The 22,173-nt window shown below is 44.7% G+C and overlaps 1 protein-coding gene across 1 annotated transcript; it reads left to right on the top strand.

Annotated features, from left to right (window-relative positions):
• The first annotated feature begins 5 nt into the window (after positions 1-5).
• On the top strand, positions 6-16,763 carry NUP50 (nucleoporin 50). The gene is made up of 9 exons (XM_059080572.2): positions 6-126; positions 283-466; positions 4,641-4,720; positions 6,473-6,556; positions 10,031-10,217; positions 11,249-11,914; positions 13,664-13,745; positions 15,384-15,502; positions 16,393-16,763. The coding sequence occupies exons 3-9, from the start codon at positions 4,652-4,654 to the stop codon at positions 16,593-16,595; spliced, it is 1,410 nt and encodes a 469-aa protein (XP_058936555.1). The 5' UTR covers positions 6-126; positions 283-466; positions 4,641-4,651; the 3' UTR covers positions 16,596-16,763.
• Positions 16,764-22,173: the final 5,410 nt, after the last annotated feature.

Here is a 22,173-nt window from a genome sequence, read left to right on the forward strand (position 1 = left end):
GCGCGCGCATGCGTGAGACGGGAGCGCTCCGGCGGCCGTTTCAAAGCAGTTGGGCGCATGCGCCGCGTGACGCCCCGCTGCCGCTGTAGGAGGAGCTGCAAAGGAAGGCTCCGGCGCACTTGCGTGGTAGGTAGACGCGGGCGTTTCTTTCCTCCCTTTTTTTCGAATTGGTTGTGAGGGGTAGATTCGAGTTACAAAATGGCGGTGTGGGGCGTGTGGGCTGCCGTTCTCCCAACTGTTTCCTGCTGAACGGACGGCTCACCCCCTCACTGCCCAACGCAGGGAGACGAGGTCCCCGAGGGACATGGTGTTTGAGTCTCAGGGCTTGCCGACCACCGAATCCTTCGAGGCTTTCAGCGCACCGGAAGCGACCGGGCGCCGCTTCAGACCCGAGCGCCGCGGCCGCGACCTCCCACCTGCTCGCCGCACCCACAACCCAGCGAGGGCCGCGGCTGCCGCCGGCGAGGTAAGAGACGGGCGGGCGGGCGGCGCGGTAGGGGCGGGGGCCGAGCGCGGAAGCCGGGGTGTGGGGCCTGGGTCTGGGAGGAGGAAGCCGGGTTTCGGGTGCGGGACCCGGGCCTGGAATGGAGATCCTGGGAGGAAGGAGCGGGGTGCGGGGCCCCGGCTGGGGAGCGGGTAATGGGGGAGCCGGGGAAGGGGGGCCGCGGTGTCAGCAGCGACGCAGTCGGGCGTGTTTGTGAAGCCGGGCTCGGGGCCGGCCTGTCGGGGCTGCGGTGTCCGACTTGGGTAAGGCCCTCCCGGGCGCAGGGCCCCTGCGGCCCTGGCGGAGGCACGAGCCGGAGCGGGCAGGGACAGTCCTGGCGAGGCCCCCTCGGTTTATTTCCTAGCGGTTCTTCTCGGTACTCGTCTCTTTCTTTTCGCTTCTTCCACCACCTCCTAGGTCTGGCTTCACTTTCTTATTGCAGTCCAGGCCGCTGATCACCCGTTAGGCTGTCCGATTAAGAAGCAGTGTTAGAGATTTCGTTTTTCCTTAGCGGTTCAGCTTCCGGGGTCCGGCCCCATGTTCCCTTTTTCCTCCGGGCATCACACCATCGAGTATGTTCAAATCTGTTTCCGTCTTAAAACTGATGTGATCTGAAGTTAAACCCCAAGGGTGGGGCAGCACCAGGTGGTAGAGATCGCATATCTCCCTTTGTCGGGCACAAATAAAGTTTTCTCCAATTACCAAAAGTTTCGATTTGCTATCACAAGGTATGCTTCATACCTAGTAATCATTTCATAATTTAGTGCTTTTTAAACCACAAGCCCACATGTTAAGTTCTTAGTAATAGCACATAAGACTCTAGGTGCCAGGCTTTGTGTAAGTACTTTACAGGGATTTTTTTTTTCCTTTTTCTCTTCTGGCATAAAAGGAAAATTATTGTCTGAAGTATCATGCTTTGAAATAAAATATGGATTTGGTAACGTATTTTTTAAAGCCAGACTCATAATTCAAGTTAATTCTCTCTTTTCTCCACACTACAGCTTTTAAGTTAGGGAGGAGAAGTAGTATTTTGTAGCCTTTGCTTCTAACAAAACTTGTTCCTTTAATAATATTTATTGAGTCCTTCCTCTGTTCCAGGCACTGTTCTAAACTAAGCTTTTTGTGTATCTCATTTAAATTTCGCAACACCTCCCTGTTCTACAAATGAAGAAACTGAGGCACAAAAATTAAATAATTTGCCCAAGGTCTCCAGCAACAAAATGGCAAAACTGGATTCTAGCATTTTGTAGTATTTTCTCGAATACATCGTGCCCCAGATCTCTGATTCTGCAACAGCCGGACCATCAGCCATTGGGGGGGCGGGGGGGGGGTGGATTTGAGGTACATGAGTGAGTGAAACAAAGATACCCGCTCTCTGGTTAGTCATTGATGGGATAAATATGGTGGAACAGGAAGCAGCTACATTAATTTAGGTTGTTTCAGTATGCCAGTTGTCTGTTCAGTTATGGGTATGAGTTAGGTGTTAAAATTTTACGCTTATCACAGGTTTTGCACTTTGACCTCCACCCCTTTTTGCCAGTTAATCTTAATACCTGTTAAGTTATTAATAGTTGATAGCAAAAAATGACTGTTTCGGATTCTCCCCTCTTTCACCCTCTGGTGGAGGTGCTAGTTACTGAGTAGGAAAATGGCCCCAAAGAATCCACACAGAGACCTGGCCTCTGAACAGTTCAAGTTTAGCGAGGATTTATGTGTAAGCGTACCTTGTTTGTTTTCTGGATGACAAAGATAAATAGCAAAACTTGACCAAGTGTTTGAGAGGGAGGCATTAAAAAAGAGGATTTGCAGGTAATGAATGAAAATTGTGTTAATTCTCATTTATGTTTTAGAATCTGGGACTTTAAAACCATTTATTCTGTAATCAGAAAAAAGCACTTGTAAAAGAAAAATTGAGAGATTATTTAGAAGAGTATTAAAAGCTGAAAAGCCCTGTGTGGTTACCGTACAGGAGGTCAGATTTCGGAGGACTTTGGAATGCCGGCATTTGCATTTTATTTTATAGATAGTAACCTGCAGTGGGTGATGTGTAAGCTTGTATCTTAATGACCAGGAGGTTCTAGAAACTTTGGTGGGTTGTGGTGTTGAGGGCAGATGAGACTGGGGAAGGCCTATAGGAAGGAAGCTAAGGCTGGTTTCAGGAACGCTGGCTAGTGTTCCAAACTAATCGATAAACTCCTGGGCAAGGTAAGTAGCAGAGGAAACGGAGTTCTTTGGTCCATTTAACTGGTAAGTTAGGGAAGAATCCAGCACAACACTCACAGTGGAGCTCTCCTTTGTTTGTTTCTGTTTTTAATAGCAAAGGATATATGATCTTAGGATCACAAAATAAATTGGGAATTTTAAGGGATGGATACAAGTACCCACCTTGAATAAGTGCTCGTAGAGATAATACCATCAATCCCTGACTCTTATTCCTCCCTGTAACACCATGGTTTTTGAGGAGTTGAGCTGATGGCTTTTTTTTGTTTTATAAATTTATTTTATTTTTATTTTTGGCTGCATTGGGTCTTCGTTGCCGCACGTAGGCTCTCTCTAGTTGCGGCGAGCTGGGGCTACTCTTCATTGCGGTGCGCGAGCTTCTCTTTGCCGTGGCTTCTCTTGTTGCCGAGCACGGGCTCTAGGCACGTGGGCTTCAGTAGTTGTGGCACGTGGGCTCTAGAGCGAGGGCTCAGTAGTTGCGGCGCACGGGCTTAGTTGCTCCGGGCATGTGGGCTCTTCCCTGACCAGGGCTCGAACCTGAGTCCCCTGCATTGGCAGGCGGATTCTTAACCACTGCGCCACCAGGGAAGCCCTGATGGCTTATTTTTGAAGAGTTAAAAATTCTAGGAATGTTAACATCCATATTAATCATATTTTGAACTTTTAAATGATGTCCTAGCTTAGAAATATGCAATTTGGGGTAATTAAATGTTCAATCTTGGGAAATAGATTACTATCAACTTGTCTGTAGCCTAAAAATGAATAGAGATCTTCCTCAACATATGTTGGGGTTACGTCACAATAAACCCATGGTAAGATGAAAATACTATAAGTCGAAAATGCATTTAATACACCTACCCTACCGAACATCATAGCTCAGCCTACCTTAAATGTGCTCAGAACACTTATATTAGCCTACAGTTGGGCAAAATCGTCTAACACAAAGACTATTTTATAGTAGTGTTGAATATCTCGTGTAATTTATTGAATAGTGTACTGAAAATGGAAAACAGAAAGGCTGTGTGGGTACAGAATAGTTGGAAGTATATGGATTGTGATGGCTTGGCTGGCTGGCTGGAAGCTGTGGCTTGCTGCCGCTGGCCAGCATCACAAGAGAATATCGTACCGCCTCTTGTTAGCCTGAGAAAAGATCGAAATCTGAAAGAAGGTTTCTACTCAATGTGTATTGCTTTCACACCGTTGAAAACTTGCAAGGCGAACCATTGTAAGTCAGGGACCATCTGAACTCATCTCATGTTGGGAAGGTATTTCCAATACCTTATTCAAATTCTTAACTAAGGTTGTACTTTATCATCCTTAAGAGAATTTTAAGTATTAAAAATGTCTTGCCTGGGGCTTCCCTCGTGGCGCAGTGGTTGAGAGTCTGCCTGCCGATGCAGGGGACACGGGTTCGTGCCCCGGTCCGGGAAGATCCCACGTGCCGCGGAGCGGCTGGGCCCGTGAGCCGTGGCCGCTGAGCCTGCGCGTCCGGAGCCTGTGCTCCGCAACGGGAGAGGCCACAACAGTGAGAGGCCCGCGTACCAAAAAAAAAAAAAAAAAAAGCCTGTAGCAAGACTCTGTGGAAGTCTAAGTTGCATGGAATTAAGTCAGTTATGTATTTGTTGATTATTATTCAGTTCTTTAGATTTCTGATTTTTAAAAATCAGTGTTTCATTGTAATTTTTTCAAATGCAGTTGATTTAGTATATTGTTCACTGTGCCTTAGAGGACCTCACTGCCTCCTCCAGTAATCTTTATTGGATTTGTGACACTAGGAGCCTCACAGTGTTACAGAGTTCTCGTTAAAGCAGTGCCCACTGGTATCAGGAATGTTTTTATCTCGTTTCATGTTAGAGTGAACTTTTAAAATTCTTTGTAAGAGTTAAATCATATTCTAGAAAAGTAAACTTATTACTTCTAATGTTTTTGCTTTTAGGTTTGAAAAAAATGGCCAAAAGAATTGCCGAGAAGGAATTGACGGATAGGAATTGGGATCAAGAAGAAGAAGCAGAAGAGGTAAAAAATAATTTCCCAAAGAATGATTTCCTCCTACTTCCTAATTTACATTCATTTCGGGATTCCTCCTGAAGGCTCGGGTAAAATTAAAAGGCCTTTTTCAGAACTTCCAGAACTGGAAATAGGATGGTTTCTTATGATCTGTACTTAGTCCAGAAATTGATTACATTTGGGTGTGCTTTTCCATTAGCAACTATTCCCTAAATACTCTGCTCCTTTGTAGAAGCATCTTCCTCCTGAATGTCATGTAGCATTTCATTGGAGCATTCTAAGCTCACAGTTTTAGTCCAGATTGACGGGTGAGTGAATGATCTAGTCATAAAGTTAGCACAGTGCCAGCACTCAAGCTTGCAGAGTGGTTCACCACCACTGTCTTAGTCTGCCACGCTCACAGTTTTAGATTTTAGAAGATTGAGGTCGCCTCCCTTACTGTAACGCTTCTTGAAGGCCCATTTTATATCATATTCTTAAGACACTCTCCACCCCCGCACCCCCCAACAACTGCATTAATAGGAATAGAATTTAGATGGCCTAGTTTCTTTCCTAACAAAATAAAAATGGCCTTCCCTGAGGAAATCTTTTAATTTTTATCTTAACAAAGAATAGAACACAGCTGCATTTCTAAAGGGCCTCATCAGCAGTTTGATACTCCCAGGCCAGTTAACTAAGGAAATCTGCACCCAGTTAGCCTTTCAAGTTAGTAGAAGTGTGCTAGGTTAAAAAATAGACGTATATTTTAAAGAGTCTGCAAAAGTGTTTCCAAGATAATTCTTAGACTGCTGTTTTCCTTCTTTCTCAATCTGTTTTCTAATATTCATATTTTTTCCTTTACAAATACGTGTACTGGTATGTTTGGGGAAACCAAAATCACAAGTATGGGCTTTTAAAAGAGCTTTTAACAATTCTGACTGGGTACTTTTAAAGCAAGTCTTTGGTAACTTTAGTTCTTTCCAGGTTTTAGGCACAGTTACATTCTGGGCCTACCATATAATGATTTGTTTTGACATTAAAATACTTCAGGAATGAAAAAACTTCCATTTGGACAGATTCTAATGAAATGAGTGTGGAAGGACATTACATTTAATTTGGGTCAGGTGTAGCCAAACAGTCCCTTCTATGGGTGTAGAAATCTCTTTAAGTTTAGCATTATCTGAAATAAGTATAGATGAGAACTTTTTACAGAAAATATTTTATGCCATTCCTCCAGGGTAGAAAGAGGGTTGAAGTAAAGCCAAAGATTTTCAGCAGGTTTCCAACACGTTACTTAGAATCCCAGTCTCAGTGGCCTTCTGGATCATGGGCAAATGGGCAAAGCTCTTCTTTAAAATAATGTGTATTATGAACATAAAATTTATTTTTGAAAACCATAGTTGTAAGAGATTAGATTTGGGCATCTGGGTAATGTCTTTGAATATGTTTGAAATATTCGAAGAATTGATCAAGAACAGCTTTGCGCCAAAGTTTTGATGGTCTTAGTCTTCTTAGAACTTTGATGTATGCGCTCTTCTCTCTGAATTGTGATAAAGTCTGGATTTGTGGTTTCTGGAAGGTTTCTGATTGGCCTAACGAGCATTGGAATTCACAAGATAGATACTAGACGTAAACTGTAAACTTGAACGTGCCCTCTCCATAATCTGTGTTCCTTAAAAACCTGAAGATATCGATCAGTTTGTCTGGTCTAGCTTTTTTGTTCAGCATTTTATCTCCTATTTGGCCTTATCTCGTTGCTGTTTAATTTGTACACTCCTGCAGGTGGGAACATTCTCGGTGGCCAGTGAAGAAGTCTTGAAGAATAGAGCCATAAAGAAAGCAAAGCGTAGAAATGTTGGATTTGAAGTGAGTGTTTTCTTAACAGCTTCTGGTATTGAACACTAACTTGATTTCTGAGCTGTAGAATATTTCCACCTCTGGGAGCCGTCAGATCAATAATTGCTTTTTTTAAAAAAAATTATTGTCTTTTATGTAATCTATCAAGAATGCCTTTTTAAAATATATATATAATGGTTTTTTAATGTTAAATTCATTATGACAAGATATAAGCATAATTTCCTGTGCTGTACAGTAATTCCTTGGTTGGTTATCTATTTAATATATAGTAGTGTGTGTATCTGTTCCTCCCAACTTATAATTTATCCCTCCCCCACCTTTCCCCTTTGGTAACCATAAATTTGTTTTCTATGTCTGTGAGTCATATTTCTGTTTTGTAAGAAAGTTCATTTGTATCATTTTTTTAGATTCCATATATAAGCGATATCATGATATTTGTCTTTCTCTGTCTGGCTTACTTCACTTACTATGATATTCTCTAGGTCCATCCATGTTGCTGCAAATGGCATTATTTCATTCCTTTTTATGGCTGAGTAACATTCCATTGTGTATGTATATACCACATCTTTATCCAGTCATCTGTCATTGGACATTAGGGTTGCTTCCGTCGTGGCTCTTGTAAATAGTGCTGCAGTGAACATTAGGGTACAAGTATCTTTTCCAATTATATCAATAGTTTTGTCCGGATATGTGCCGAGGAGTGGGATTGTACGGTAGTTTTTAGTTTTTTTAAGTAACCTCCATACTGTTCGCCATAGTGGCTGCACAAATTTATATTCCTGCCAGCAGTGTAGGAGGGTTCCTTTTTCTCCACACTCTCCAGCATTTATTACTTGTAGACTTTTTGATGGTGGCCATTCTGACCGATGTGAGGTGATATCTCATTGTATTGATAGTTTTGATTTGCATTTCTCTAATAATTAGCAATGTTGAACATGTTTTTATGTGCCTGTTGGCCATCTGTGTGTCTTCTTTGGGGAAATGTCTGTTTAGATCTTACGCCCGTTTTTTGATTGGGTTGTTAATAAATGCTTTTCAAAATGCCTAGTGCACTTATGAAAATCCTTGGTGTAGACCATGGGAGATAGAAAAAGATAATAAATAGGAGATCTGGGACTTCCCTGGTGGCACAGTGGTTAAGAATCCACCTGCCAGTGCAGGAGACACGGGTTCCAGCCCTGGTCCGGGAAGATCCCACATGCCGCAGAGCAGTTAAGCCCATGCACCACAACTGCCAAGCGTGCGCTCTAGAGCCCACAAGCCACAACCACTGAGCCCACGTGCCACAACTACTGAAGCCCACACGCCTAGAGCCCATGCTCCACAAGAGAAGCCAGCATAATGAGAAGCCCACACACTGCAACGAAGAGTAGCCCCCGCTCACCACAACTAAAGGAAGCCCATGTGCAGCAACAAAGACCCAACTCAGCCAAAAATAAAATAAATAAATAAGTAAGTAAGTAAATAAGAGATCTGTACCTTAAAGGGAACTTATCCAATTGCAGAAATAAGATATAGATGTAGACAAATTTGAGTTGAGTGACAGTATGAAGAGGGAAAAGAGTATAGCAATAGGAAAGCAGGGGAAGTGGGTGTTGGAAGGAAGAAAGGAAAATGTAAGATATTCTCAAAGTCTTATCTGCTCCCTAGGATCGAGCTGTGGGTAGGCTGATACCTTTGAGAATAATAGAAGCGTTTCCCATTTTGTTTTTCCTTCTAGTAGAATATGGTGTATTAAAATGTCACTCCTGTGTTCCGAATGATAAGAGTTATAACTCGTGGACTGAAATCACGTGGTCAGGCAGTATTCAGCCGTCACTCCATGTTTGGTAACTCTTCCCGGTGCAGTCCTCATCCCTCAGATAAGTTCCAGGCGTGTGGTGCTACCTTGGTGACCTGGACGCCGGTTGTCGGGCGGGAGAGGCTGGTTTGAACATCCGGGGTGGCGCCCTTGGAATGCGTCTACAGAGCTGCGTGCTCTGCGGCGGCTCTGTTCAACATTTCTTTACTCCAAGTCCTTCTCTGGCCCGATTTCATTCCTAAGACTGGTGACTGGCTGGACGTAGGTGTTGAGCCAAGTTATATTTGGTGGCTCTTCCAGGAAGAAGATACCGGGGGGAGGGACAGCTTCATTAGGGAGGAGGTGATCGATTTGGTTTTAGAAATGTATTTCGGGACTTCCCTGGCAGTCTGGTGGTTAAGACTCTGCCTCTCAATGCAGGGGGTGCAGGTTCGAGCCCTGGTCGGGGAACTAAGATCCCACATGCCTCCAGATGTGGCCAAAAAATAAACAAATAAATTGCACATCTCTTTTTTTTTAACTTTTTATTTTATATTGGGGTATAGCGAATTAACAAAATTGTGACAGTTTCAGGTGCACAGCAAAGCAACTCACCCCATATCCATGTATCCATTCTCCCCCAAACTCTCCTGCCATCTGGGCTGCCATGCACATCTCTTAAAAAAAAAAAAAAGAAAAGAAAAGAAAAAGGTATTTCAAGGGCCTGTGGTACATCCAGGTGGAGTTCTCTAGGAGACCACTAGGTGTACTGAGTGGCCACTCAGAACAGGAAGTGGCGTGAGAGGTGGGTGCAGCTCTGAGAAGTTTCCCCATCAAGGAGGTTGAAGCCAGGGGAAATTGAGAAGAGGCCTAAGGGTGCGAGCTCATGATGAAGAACGAGATGCCTAGGGGAGACAGGCTCAAGGAGGGACGGGCCAGCTGTGGACAGGTGACAGTGAAGAGACAGAAACAGTGCAGACCACAGCCCAGGGGCAGAGAGCTGCGTTAGAATTTCAAAAGACGTGCCAAACATTTCCAGAGCATCTTGGGTTAGAGATGGGAGCGAGCTACCAACAGCAGGAAGGGTCCGTGAGAAAGACCTTGCTGAAGAAAGCAGAGAAAACCTTGGGAATAAATGTTGCCTCTGGATTTCTCAGCTAACAGAAAATCTAGAATTGGGACTCAGTCAGCTTTGCAAGTTTCTGTATCTGAAAGCAGGCTGAAAGCAACAAAAGTTCTTAGGAAATTATAAGTCGTGGGTAAAGTACTTTTAGTTAACCTCTCTGGATGTTTCTACAGCTTCCTTAGGCAAAGGGTCCTTGAGTTGTATATGAAAAGTCTTCATTTGGGGTTTAGTTGTGTTGAGAATGTGTTTTTATTTACAGTTCTGTGCCTCAGTGGTGAGTCCATGAATTTATTTGAATTAGTCTTTTTAACCTTTTATATCCTAAATATATTTTTAAAAATTACTTCACTGTAAGTTACACCTATCCTTCCTGTTTTAGGGAGGCAGCCGGATCGCAACGCAAAGCTGCCACGAGTAAATCCATGTCCTGTTGCTGCTTGTGCTGCTGGCAGTTTCCTTTAATGCTGGTTGCATAAAGGTTCTAGGTGCTATTTAGCCAAGGTGATACTGTCATTCACTTGCTTATTTGGAGACAAAAAAGTAGTTATCTAATGTGTGCTCTTTCTTCATATTTCAGTCTGATAGTGGAGGGGCCTTTAAAGATTTCAAAGGTTTGGTTGTACCTTCTGGAGGAGGAGGATTTTCTGGATTTGGTAATGGCGCTGGAGGGAAGCCTTTGGAAGGACTGTCAAACGGAAACAGTGTAACGAGTGGCCCTCCCTTCTCCAGTGCAAGGACAGCAACCGAGACCAAGGCCACCTTTGGTGAGTAGGTTCTTCTCCCCCGAGTCACATGTGTGTAAAGATGATCTATGAAAAATAACTTTCAAAGACGTTTTTCTCGTACTCTTTCTGGGTCCTGAGGCTGTATGAGTGAAAACAGGGTAATGGTGAAAGGGATGGAAATTAGGGAGCTTTTGGCTCTTTACAGAGTGAGTGAGTAGAGCACAGGCCAAAATAGACCTGGGTTCTGTGCTCAGTTCTGCCAGTTAGTTACCAGCTCTGTGTGACCTCGGTGAAGTTCCTTAACCTTTGAGCCTCCACATCTTCAACTGCAAAAGGAGAATGACCTCAGAATCAACCTAAGGGTCAAAGGAGAAAAAGAAGCTCTTAGCGGACCCTCTGTAAAGGCCTCCCATCCCACCCCCTCACTCATTATACGTGTACCAAGAATTTCCTGTGTGGCACATGCCTTACTGTTCCCAGTCTAGATTTATTTTGCCCAGGACATGTTGATTGCCTGATCCTGTTTTGAGGGAATTGGTCAAGAAGTCTTGGGAGTAACAACAGAGAAGGGGATCATGGGTTAAAATCTTTGGTTCTTAGAAATGATTCTGATTCGTTGGATTATACTTCGCTAGTTATTCTAAGAGTATATATACTGTTTCATTTAAATTAGGCAGCATGTTTAGTGTGATTAAGGTAAGTACTTTCTATTAAGATTTTAACTGCATTAATATATGTTCCTCCTTACAGCCGTGGGGATTAAGTTTTATACTAACACAGTATTTTGGCGGTTTTAGGTAAAAAAGCCATCCTTTTGAAGGAAGAGATGATTTTAAAATTATAGCGGTTTAATGCAAGCAGGTAAAAATAGATATATTCATATATGTAATGTTTGATTTGACTTTTGTAATAACTAGTTTCCAAATACTGTATGTGCACATACTTCTTGAACTGTCACAAAAATGGGATACAGTAAAAGCACAAAATACGAAGACAGAGTGGTATGAAAATCAAGATGACCTAATTAAATCAGCTTCTGAATAAATTCTTAAAACTGTAATTTCCTGTAGGGTCTGTTGCTGTAAATGGCCCCACCTCCTTGGTCGATAAAAAGATTTCAAATCCCAAAACTAATGGCGACAGTCAGCAGCCTGCCTCCTCTGGCCTCACCTCCAGTGCCGCCTGCCCCAGGAATGCCTATCATAAGCAGCTGGCGGCCTTAAACTGCTCTGTTCGGGATTGGATTGTGAAGCACGTGGATACGAACCCGCTCTGCGATCTGACACCTATCTTTAAAGACTATGAGAGATACTTAGCAAGCATCGAACAGCAACATGGGAGCGGCGGCAGCAGTAACTCTGAAGGTGAAGCCAAGAAAATCTCAGCTGAAGCACAGCCGCCTTCCCTGTTTGGGTCACCAGAATTACAGCAAGAATCAACATTTTTGTTTCATGGCAACAAAACTGAGGATACGTCTGAAAGGAAGGTGGAGGCTGTGTCTGAAAAGAACAAGGACCCGTCACTAGGAGCGACAAGTGCCTCATTTAATTTCGGCAAGAAAATTGATAGTTCTGTTTTGGGCTCCTTAAACTCTGGCCCCTTGACTGGATTTTCATTTTCTTCTGGAAACTCCAGTTTATTTGGCAAAGATATCACCCAGAGTAAACCAGTTTCTTCACCATTTCCCACTGAAACGTTGGAGAGCCAAGCAGAAGGCGGCGGCAGCGACCGCAAAGGTAAACACAGAGCCGGCCCTGGGGGTCTTCTGGGCCTGTGGGGTCTGCATTTGGTGGGGAAGTGCAGCCTTGCGCCGAGCTGGATCTGGGTTCACGTCGCAACCCCATCATTTCCTCGACGTGAGTGCGATCCTGGGCAGAGTTGATTAACTCCTTCGAGTCTGTCTCCTCATTTGTGAAATGGAGTAAGACCGATTTGGTAGGGTTATTTTAAGGATTAAGAATATAAAAATAAAAATAATATAAAAACATCTGGCACAGTGACTTTGAAAATTATCAAACACTTGGCTTTCCATTAAGAAAAATTGTATCTTATTGAAAAATTCATGATGGACGTTCACTGAATTGTTTGTTTTTAAGAGATTTGCTTATAAATAAATTCACACAGCAAAACCATACTCTAAAAAAGGTAGACTTCATAGCTGTGGGGGGAACGAATTGACATTGTTTTCCCAAGATGTGTCTGGATTGCAGCCACCTTTCTAGACGTTTCTGTGGTGTGTCGTGTTAGTGCCCCAAACCAGGCCTTAATCCCAGCCCCTCCACTGCCCGCGTGGTTCTTAGCTCCCTGAAAAGAGGGGCTGTGTCATAATCCCTCTTCACCGCGTGGTGGTTGTGAACAAACTGTGTGTATGTAGGCTCTTACTTAGAAGCAGTTAAAAGTACGTCTCTCAGGCGTCAGCATACTGATCCTTGAGAAGGAAAACTGCAATAGCCAGTGGGCCGTTAAATACTATGTTTTTCTACCTGGAGGGAAACTCTCCTTCTATTGCCTTGTCCTCCTCACCTGTATCCTCAGGCAAGGGCCCTCCAGGGCAAAGTATAGAATAAAGAGCTCCCCTCTTCTCTGCCCTAAATACGACAGGGAGAGTCTGTCATAGTCACAGGGACTCTGCGGAAGGGGTGTCGAGTTGGAATTAAGTCTCCATCTCAGCAGGATGCCCCTCCATACAGCACTTATTCCTTATCTTGCGGTTAACAGGTCTTATGCACAGGAAGACTTGGAAAGCTTGTTAAAATAACAGATGCCCCGGGCCCACGCTGGAGGGCCTAACTCAGGAGTGCCTTCTTAAAATCGAAATGAATCATTTGAGCGCCAGAATTGTTTTTCTTAGTCGCTAGTCAGTGAGTTTTGTGCAGTTGCTTTCTCCTTAAGGGGATTGTAATTTGTGTCCAGCAGTGACTTGGCCCTCCCCTGGGGTTGAGGCACTGGCGTGAAGCGAAGTGCTGTTGGACTCAGGCCGGGAGGCTGCCCGTGGTACCAGCATGTCCAGGGCTGTGGTGGCCCAGACGGAGCTTCAGTTGCTTACAGTTGGCTTTGGACTAACTGCTCTGACAGCTTGTCCTGTAAAGTTGTTGCTTTCTCCTTTGTCTTTGGTCATTGCTCTCATTGGTTATTCCTTGGCGTGATGCGGCTACAGTCACAGGAGCATTCGGGGATGAAAGTGTTGGAAGCCCGTCTGAGAGTTTATTTTTATTTCCCAGTGGGTAACCTGAGTGTGCGTGAGTGTTGACTGATGGTTCTCCTGTGTGCGTTTGCCTGTGCACTGACTGCAAGCAGCGACACTTCGATTCAAAGGCTTTTCTGCGAGAAGCCAGTGAGTGCCTCCGCCCACGCCCGCACACCGTTCCTGTATCAGCTTACGTGGGAGTTTTAGGGTGGGGGCAGGGGTAGGTAACGAACTTCTTGTGTCACATTTTCAAGCTCTTGATCTGAATCTTACTGAATTAGTGTTGTTTTTGTAAAAGGTGGAGGCGAAGAAGAGAATGACGAGCCACCCAAAGTGGTCGTTACTGAGGTGAAGGAAGACGATGCCTTTTACTCCAAAAAGTAAGTAATAGTCACAGGAATTCCACTTTCCAAAGGTGTGGACAGAGGCCTCTGGCTGGAGAGCGCGGGTGACATTGTCCCTGCAGAACTTACTGGGCGTCCCATCCTGGGGTCAGGCTGTGCCCATTCTTTGAATTAGAACAAGGAAGAATTCTTGGCCTGTTTATTTTAAAATAATCCCACTCTAAAGATTTCTTGCTGGGTGTATCCTACTCTTTTCTGTTAAGTAGCTCTTTTTTGCTTTTCCAGTGCTTTAGAGACGGTCTTGTCTTTTTGATCTTCCTGCCCCAGTCTCATCATCCTCTCCCTTCTTCTCCTTTCTTCCTTTCCCCGCCCCTTCCCCTACGAAGACAGTCACCTAGTCACTGATTGGAGGTTTGGCTTTACTTCTGCTCTTAAATTAGGTGGCACCTCGGATTCCTTCCTAGAGACACATTAACCTTCGCGGATTTTGTCACAGCCAAAAAGTTCTCCATAGCAGCCATTCCTTCCCGTTAAGGATGTGTAAATGCTTTCTTTCCCTCAGTGATGAGAGCTGGTTTGGGGTTCTTATTGTTTGTTTGTTTGTCTAATGAGAGCTGCTGATTTCAGAAGAAGGCTGAAGAGAAATTTTGAATTATCTCTCAGTGAAATTAGGGCTTTTTAACAAAGATATTTACTGAAAAACATTTGTGCCCTTTTAGAAGCTTCCCTGGATGTGTTTTTCTAACACAAACATTTCAGACTTGTCAGCAATTTTCATAGTGTGAATCACGAATCCTGTGGGATTCCCAAATGTTGTTTATTTTTGAGAACTTTTAAAAGAGATCAGCAATTCCTTTTGCCAGTTTTAAAATTTAATTGCACAGGTGATGTAAAAGAATGACCCTGACTTAAGATTTTTTTCTCTTTTTTTTTTGGCCACGCCGCACTGCTTGTGGGATCTTAGTTCCCCGACCGGGGATTGAACCCGGGCCACAGCAGTGAAAGCGCCGAGTCCTAACCACTGGACCGCCAGGGAATTCCCAAGATTTTTTTCTAATCAGAGTAAATCAAAGGAACAGGCAGTAGTTTTGATTTGTTTATTAATAACCTAAGGAGATGTGTGACAGGAGGCTGGGGACACATTTGACAGCATTATTTTAGGCCTTGCTTAGGCATGTTTTCCAGACTTATTTCAACATCTTGGGAGATGAAAAATTGAAGGAGTCCTGAAGAGAATTCAAAATTAGGAAATAGGAAAGGGGGGGGTGTGTTTGTGTGGCAGAGTGTATGTTCTCTATTTGTTCCTCTTTAACGACCAGGTCGGTTCTTTTGAGCTGAGGGCCGAAGGAGCACATCAGGGAGGTGTGGGATGCTTGGCTGTGATTTTGACTGACTTTTGAGAAAAGATGGTTTCAGAAGTGTTGTTAAGGAGTCGTATAGGGCCCACTGTATAGTAGAAAAAAATATGGAGGGACTCCAGCCTGTCTCACCAGATTCTCTTACCTGCCTGTGTCCAGACCTGATCTGGGTCAGTAGAAGGCCCTTCCTAAGTTTCCTCTGCTGTCATTTAATAACATACTTCCACACAAGTGTGAACAGGGGCTGTCAGAAAACTGTGTGACTGTCGTGATTTGTCATTGAGTGTCTGATCGTACCTATTATTTTTCTCTGTAGGTGTAAACTATTTTACAAGAAAGACAATGAATTTAAAGAGAAGGGTGTAGGCACTCTGCATTTAAAACCTACAGCTAATCAGAAGACACAGCTTTTAGTGCGGGCAGACACCAATTTAGGTGGGTATCTTTTTTTTTCAGGTGGTACAAAATAATCATAATCACATAGTATGTAAAAGCCCTTTGCTGATTTAGTCATTGAGATTTTCAAGTATATTAATGTGTTCTTTGGAACGGAATAGAGTTTGTTCAGGCCAAATTCATCCTGTACTTACTGATTATAGATTTCGTCGAGTACCAGGGTAGTAGTGTGTAAGAAAACCTGGATGTATTGAAAGCTATTGCCAGGAAGTAACCGAAATGGTTTTCCTTTTCCTTTGTGCTGGGTATTTGACTAGGAAGCTACAGGTAGATCGGATGGTTTAGTAAACAGTCAAGGGAAATGAGCTGTTTAAAGGACTCCTTTGTGTGCAGCAAATATCCATTAACTCGTTGCTGTCCACCCTTTACCCCACCCTCCAGTCCTGTGAAAGGAAGAGGTAGTGGCTGGGCTCGGGGCGTGTCTAAGGGGAAGTGGTCGGTGGTGGCAGCCTACACCAGACTGTGTCCTGGAAAGAAACTTCTGTGAGGCTTCTTTCCTGTGGACTTGACTAATTTGCGATAGTGTCATAGCCGGGGCCGTTTCTCTGCGGACCATTCTCTGTTCGAAAGACGCAGGGAAGCCGCCACGTCGTGCTGGCGTGTTCTTTCTGCGGTGCAGGAAAGCACAGTGTGTTCTAAAGCGCCGCTCGTTTAGGGCTGCTGCCGTGGTTGTGGGAGACTTGGGCCAGGTGTGCAGAAGGTGGGTCCTCCTCGGGGGGCCCCGTGCTGGCGTCTGGCAGGGAGCTGTGGCCGCGTCCTTATTAAGTGTAAGTTGCTCCGGTGTTTAACGTTTAGCCCGTTAGAGCTGTGGTTTTACGGAACGGTAGTGTGTGTGTTTTGATGCACTTTTTCCCTTTGTTTAAATGCAGGCAACATACTGCTCAATGTGCTGGTCCCACCCAGTATGCCGTGCGCTCGCACAGGGAAAAACAACGTGCTCGTCGTCTGCGTCCCAAACCCACCCATTGGGGAGAAGAACGCCGCCACCCCGGTTCCCATGCTAATTCGGGTAAAAACAAGCGAGGATGCAGATGAGCTGCACCGAATTTTACAGGAGAAAAAGGATGCTTGAACACACTTTGGCTGAGGAGTTGTTGCCAAGTTGCTGCTTCCCCACCGCCCCCTAAACTTAGTTTTCATCTCTTCCTCCTTTGACATTCTGGGACTTAGAGATAACTTAAAACTTTCGTGAGGAAGATTAATATGGCCAATAAAACCTTTAACGTTAAGTGTCAAGAAACTGTATTCTTCCTTCTTAAGAACTGTCTAATGGGTGAAATACATTTGAAAGGACATTTTGGGAAGATTTTTAATGTTCATTTATTAAACTAACCGCAGGTGATTTCTTAATGGACTGAAATCAGGGTATCGATTTGATTTCCCAAAGGCTTTTCCGACCCAGGGGTTTGGGGTCAGCTGCCACCACCGGCGCGGCTTTTCGCGGCGGGGTGTCCGGAAGGGAGCCTGCCTGTGACCGTCCTCTTGCTGGCGGGTGTCCACGTGAAGCGTGCTGCCGTGCTGTGGCGGAGGTGTCTCTTCTTTTCTTTATTGTGTTATTTTACAGCTGAAATGTGAGCACTGAATGTTTGTCTTCAGCTGCTTCTGTGTGGACGCTGGCCTTTAACCCCATCGGCTGCTTTACTGTGATTCTGGAACTGCTGTTTCATTTTTAAAGGAAATGAGTAGCTTGTTCTTTGGTTTTGTAGGTTTATTCATGAGGTGCTCTTACTTCGGTATCCCCCTAGAGACAAATGGGATGGGGGGGATTGCCAGGAATGAGATTTAAAAGCACAAATTTGTAGTTTGTAGACCCTTATAGAAAGAAAGGGTTAAACCAGACAACAAAAGGAAGAGAACGCTCTTGGTTATTTGTACCACGGTGAACCCTATGGATCTAAAACCTAAACTTATGAAATCATCGGAGTTTTATTACACAGGAGCCATGTGAACTAACCAGGAAACATGCAATAAGGAAATGGAAGAGAAAATTGTGTGTGTAAATGTTGCCTTTAACTTTTAGACAGTGGTGTATTCTGCATTTGATACTGAAATCTCCATTTACTTTTTTTTTTTTTTTTGCGGTACGCGGGCCTCTCACTGTTGCGGCCTCTCCCGTTGCGGAGCACAGGCTCCGGACGCGCAGGCGCAGCGGCCATGGCTCACGGGCCCAGCTGCTCCGCGGCACGTGGGATCCTCCCGGACCCGGGCACGAACCCGCGTCCCCCGCATCGGCAGGCGGACTCTCAACGGCTGCGCCACCAGGGAAGCCCTCCATTTACTTTTTAAAAAGATATTCAGTATGTCCATTTGGAAGGGAGCCACGGGTATACACACGAATACCCATGTCACTTCTCCACAGCTGTCAGGTAACACTAGGATTCTTTGAAGACTCTGGTCATATGAACTAGAGGCAGTTTAATGTTCTAAATGTCCACTTTCATTCATTCCTCATTAATCACTTAATGCTGGTACCAGATGATCTTGTTGAGAGGCTCAGGGGCCGTGCCTGAGGGCTCACACTCGCATATTCTGATCTTCAGCACGTGATGTCTCTGACTTTAAAAGAAGTCAAAATCAGTGTAGACAGTACAGCTGCTTTTATCGGAAAAGAAAAAAGCTTTAACTTTTAGGCACAGGAGGCGGGGAATCCATTTTGCGATGTGTCAGTCTGAAGCTCCTGAGGTCAGGTGGTCGCGCCAGTGTCTCGCCGTTGGGAGGATTCGGCCCAGTGTGCGCCCGTCGGGCTGAGGTGGCGTCGACCTGGCTGTGGCGTGAGGTTGGGGCGTGGGGTGGTCACCTCGCTCTTCCTCTCTACAACTGGGAGTTTTCACGAGTTTAGTCAACAGGCGGTGGATGCTGTTAAAGTAGCTCTGGCCCCGCCCTGTCGACCTTGGGGTTATCCAGCTGCTAACGGGCTGAGGAAAGAAGGGGGACAGACCTCAGTAGGTCACAGCTTAGCCGCGCGTGCTCCTGGGTCCCCCCTGAACGTAAGGCTCACAGACCTCTTCGGGGGCTCTTCGGTGCACCCTCTGCTCGCTTTGGCATGCGATGTGGCACGTTCGCCAAAAATGGCATGAAAGTCATGACTGCGTTAACGCTTCACACCCCCATCCACCCCCCACCCCGGGTGAAAATAGTTTGTCTTTTTAAATTACTGGATGTGTGGCTTTCTTTTCCCTAACATTCCCAGCAAGTTCTTGCTAAGACTGTAAAAGTGAAGATTACAGGGGGAAATGTGATGTGTCCACCGTAAGTCAAAATGTGATATTTTCTTAAAGCCACCGTGACACTTGAGGAACTTGCCAGTCTCCACTTTAATTATGTATTAGTGTAAAAGAGCCTAATCGTATGTGGATTTCACTGTAAACTCTAAGTCCCTATATTGTTACTGGGGGAGGGGCTCCTTGGCCCCTGGAGGGCTTGCCTTTTCATCCCCACTGTGTAACACCTCAGTTCTGCCCTGTGGGTTTAGATTTATTTTTAAAAAATTATTAGAAATTAGGCTTTAAAATGTTTAACGTGGACTAAAATTTTTGTCTTTAGTTTGAGAATCTATAGAGTGTGTCATAAATGTGGCCTAAAGGGTGTATATATCTTTAATTCTAAATCAGATTGTGTTATCTCTCGACAAACACTGAGTATCCCAGTGGCCTTTTTGTTTTTAAACCACTGTTCGTTCATCTCCTTCTGAGCATTCCCATTAAGCAAAAAATTGAATGTTATGTTGTCTTCATTGTTAGAATTACAGGCTAAAAATGCGTGTCCCGTTTTTAAAGTTTAGATTGCGTTTTCCGTGGAAGGACAGGTCTGTTTATGGACTGATTTTCCGAAAAAGGATTATTGTTTTACAGTTTCAATTCTAAATTGTATGCTGCATGCCAAAAAATATCTACCTGTTCTGGGGTAGAGCAAAAAAAAACTAATATTCTACCTTACTGTTAAGAGTTCAGAACAAGTTTTCACTGAGACAGCTGTTTTGGTTTAGTTTTAAAGGTAAACAAGTTGCTTGTTTTGAGCATTTGTCAGATACTCTTATATTTCAGAACGATTCAGAACAATCCAAATTAAGCGCAGTACATTTGCAGGCTTTGCAGATTTCCAGACTAAATAAATGGGTTTACTCCCAAACCCCGATGCCTTCTCGTTGTGGAAGTGAGGACTTTTAGGTAGAAGCTGATTTGTCCAGTAAGTGACAGTGACGGGCGTGTCAAAACGTTTCTTCCCCGCTCGGTGTTCCGAGCACAAGGCCTGTGTGTCGGTAGCCGGTGGCAGTGATGGTCCAGGCTGAGGGCGCTCCGTTTGATGCGGACACAGCTGTGGCGGAGGCAGGAAACTTCTCCGCAATCAGATGGATAAATTGTTTGCTTTCTATTTTAAATCGGAAATCGTTCTCTAAAACGAAACTAGAATCGTCGGACAATGTAATCTCAGTTTGTATTCGTTTTTGAATGATCCCATTGAGGAAGTGTATCAATCCATGAAATGTGAATAAATGGAAAGTGAACAATCAGTGTGTGTGGCGCTCTTGTGTTCCTCCGTGCCGCACCTGGCGAGAGTACGCGGCGCGCCGGCTGGTGGCGCGGGCACCGTGCGGAAGCAGTGCCCGGAGGCCTCAGCAGCAGGAAGGCGGCTGGGGGGCGAGGAGACCCGGACCCTTTTCCTGTCAGACCCCTTGCGCCACAAGAGACCAATTCCGGGCCATTCAGGAATTTCTGTTGGATTCGCGTTTTTACAAATTAGGATGGGAATAACAGATCTTTGGCTGGATAGGGGCTTTTTAAATATTCTCTTGTTTAGTGCTTGCAGCAGACCTTCCAGGCGGGCTCCTGGGTGGGCTTTCCAAAGAAACTGGAGTTGAGGCAGGCGAGGTTTCTTCCACTAGTAAGTGGAGTTGGGATCTGTGTCCAGGAGGACATTTTAAAACTAAGGATCAAAACGAAAGAAGAAATGTATTTTAAGTTTATGTTACTCAAAGCTTTTGGTGATTTAGAAAATCACTCTTAAGGTGTTTTGAAAGTTTTAGAATAAGGTTCATATCTGTAAAACATTCCTGAGTTATTCAGCACTTAGCTGGTTTTTAAGAGGTGTCTCCTGGTAAAGAAAATATTATAAAGACTGAGTTACCCATCAAAATATTTTTCTTGAACTGACAACATCTGATGGAAACAGAAGACACTAAGCGGGTAGGTGCTGTGTACAGAGGAGTGCGTCTCCGCTGCGCCGGCCCTGGTTCAGCGCTCAGCTGGACGGCCGGGCTGGAGCGGTGGGTCTGCAGTGCGATAGCGGCAGCAGCAACACCCAGGGACCCGTTAGAGATGCCAGCTCTGGGGCCCCACCCGACCCCCACCCAGCCAGATCCTCGGGCAGGGGCCCAGGCTTGTGTTTGGGGTTTTATTGAGGTATAATTCACGTACTATAGAATTCACCCTTTTAACGTGCACAGTTCAGCTGTTTTTACTATATTCACAGAGTTGTGCAACCATCACCACTATCTAATTCCAGAATCTTTCATCACCAGCCGTCTGGCTTTTAACAGGTGTTTCTGACACAAGTCAGATTTTGAGAGCCACTGGACTACATCTGTGCTCTCTTCCGACTTGTTTAAAGATAACCTACGAAACGCCCTTTGGGCACATATTTCAGGAGGAAACTGATGGTCACAGTTGCCAGGAACTACGCCAGCCTTTGTACGTGTCTCCAACTTCATTGCATCTGGGGAGGTAGGTGGCGATTCTACTTTACAGTTCACAAAACCCTAAGGAGATGCAGCTTGTCGAGGGGACAGAGCCGCGCGGGCTCCCTCCATCGTGACTTGAAGGTATGTACGTGCCCGTTGAAGGACTAAGCTTCACTGGTTTCTGAAATTGGCTAAAATCTTTTTAACAAAATTGTTTATTTAAATTATAATCACTAACGTCTACTAAAAGCCATGGTATTTCAAACTGAGCAGTCTAATTGTTTTATTAAAGTCAGGTTCCAGGATGAAAGACCCTTAACCCACAAAGAGGAAAGAAGTGTCTTGTTAAGCCTGTTGGCTTACGTGGAGGCCAAGTCAGGAGGGAGTTTAATGTTGCTGCGGGCAAAAGCAAAGACATCTTCTGTTTGATCATCCCCAGAACAAGTATTTTTCCTTCCTCATATAAATTTTCCAGCTGTTCCGTCACTTCACCAGTCGAGCACAAAGTACAGCATTTTTACACATTCAACATGTATATATACAGCGAACCATGTCATTGTCTGGATCCAATTATTTTACATTTACCCCTTCTGCACGTATAAAATTCCCAGAGGTGTCCCTTGCAGTCAGCATTTTGTTTCTAAGCCAGGGCGTGCCAGCAGTTCCTAAAAGTGCACCTAGGTCAGAATGAAAACGCCACCAGCAGCAGCGTAGCCTTCAAGAGTAGGCAGCGAACAGGAATGCAGTTACCACAGGTAGCTGCCAGGGTACAGACTTTCTCCCCACATGTGTACTAACCAGGCGACTGTCTTAAAAGGACCTCCTGATTATTAACAAGGGGGTCGGTCTAGATGAGAAGGAAGTCACCTTTTTTACCTACTAAACTGCCTCCTTCCTAGGTACCGTCTGTACGCCTTCCGAAGTACAGGCTGCCCCTGGTTGACGCCAGTTCGGAGAATCCTGGCCCCAGTGT

Source organism: Kogia breviceps, chromosome 12, assembly GCF_026419965.1.
Source record: "Kogia breviceps isolate mKogBre1 chromosome 12, mKogBre1 haplotype 1, whole genome shotgun sequence".
Lineage (NCBI taxonomy): Eukaryota > Metazoa > Chordata > Mammalia > Artiodactyla > Physeteridae > Kogia > Kogia breviceps.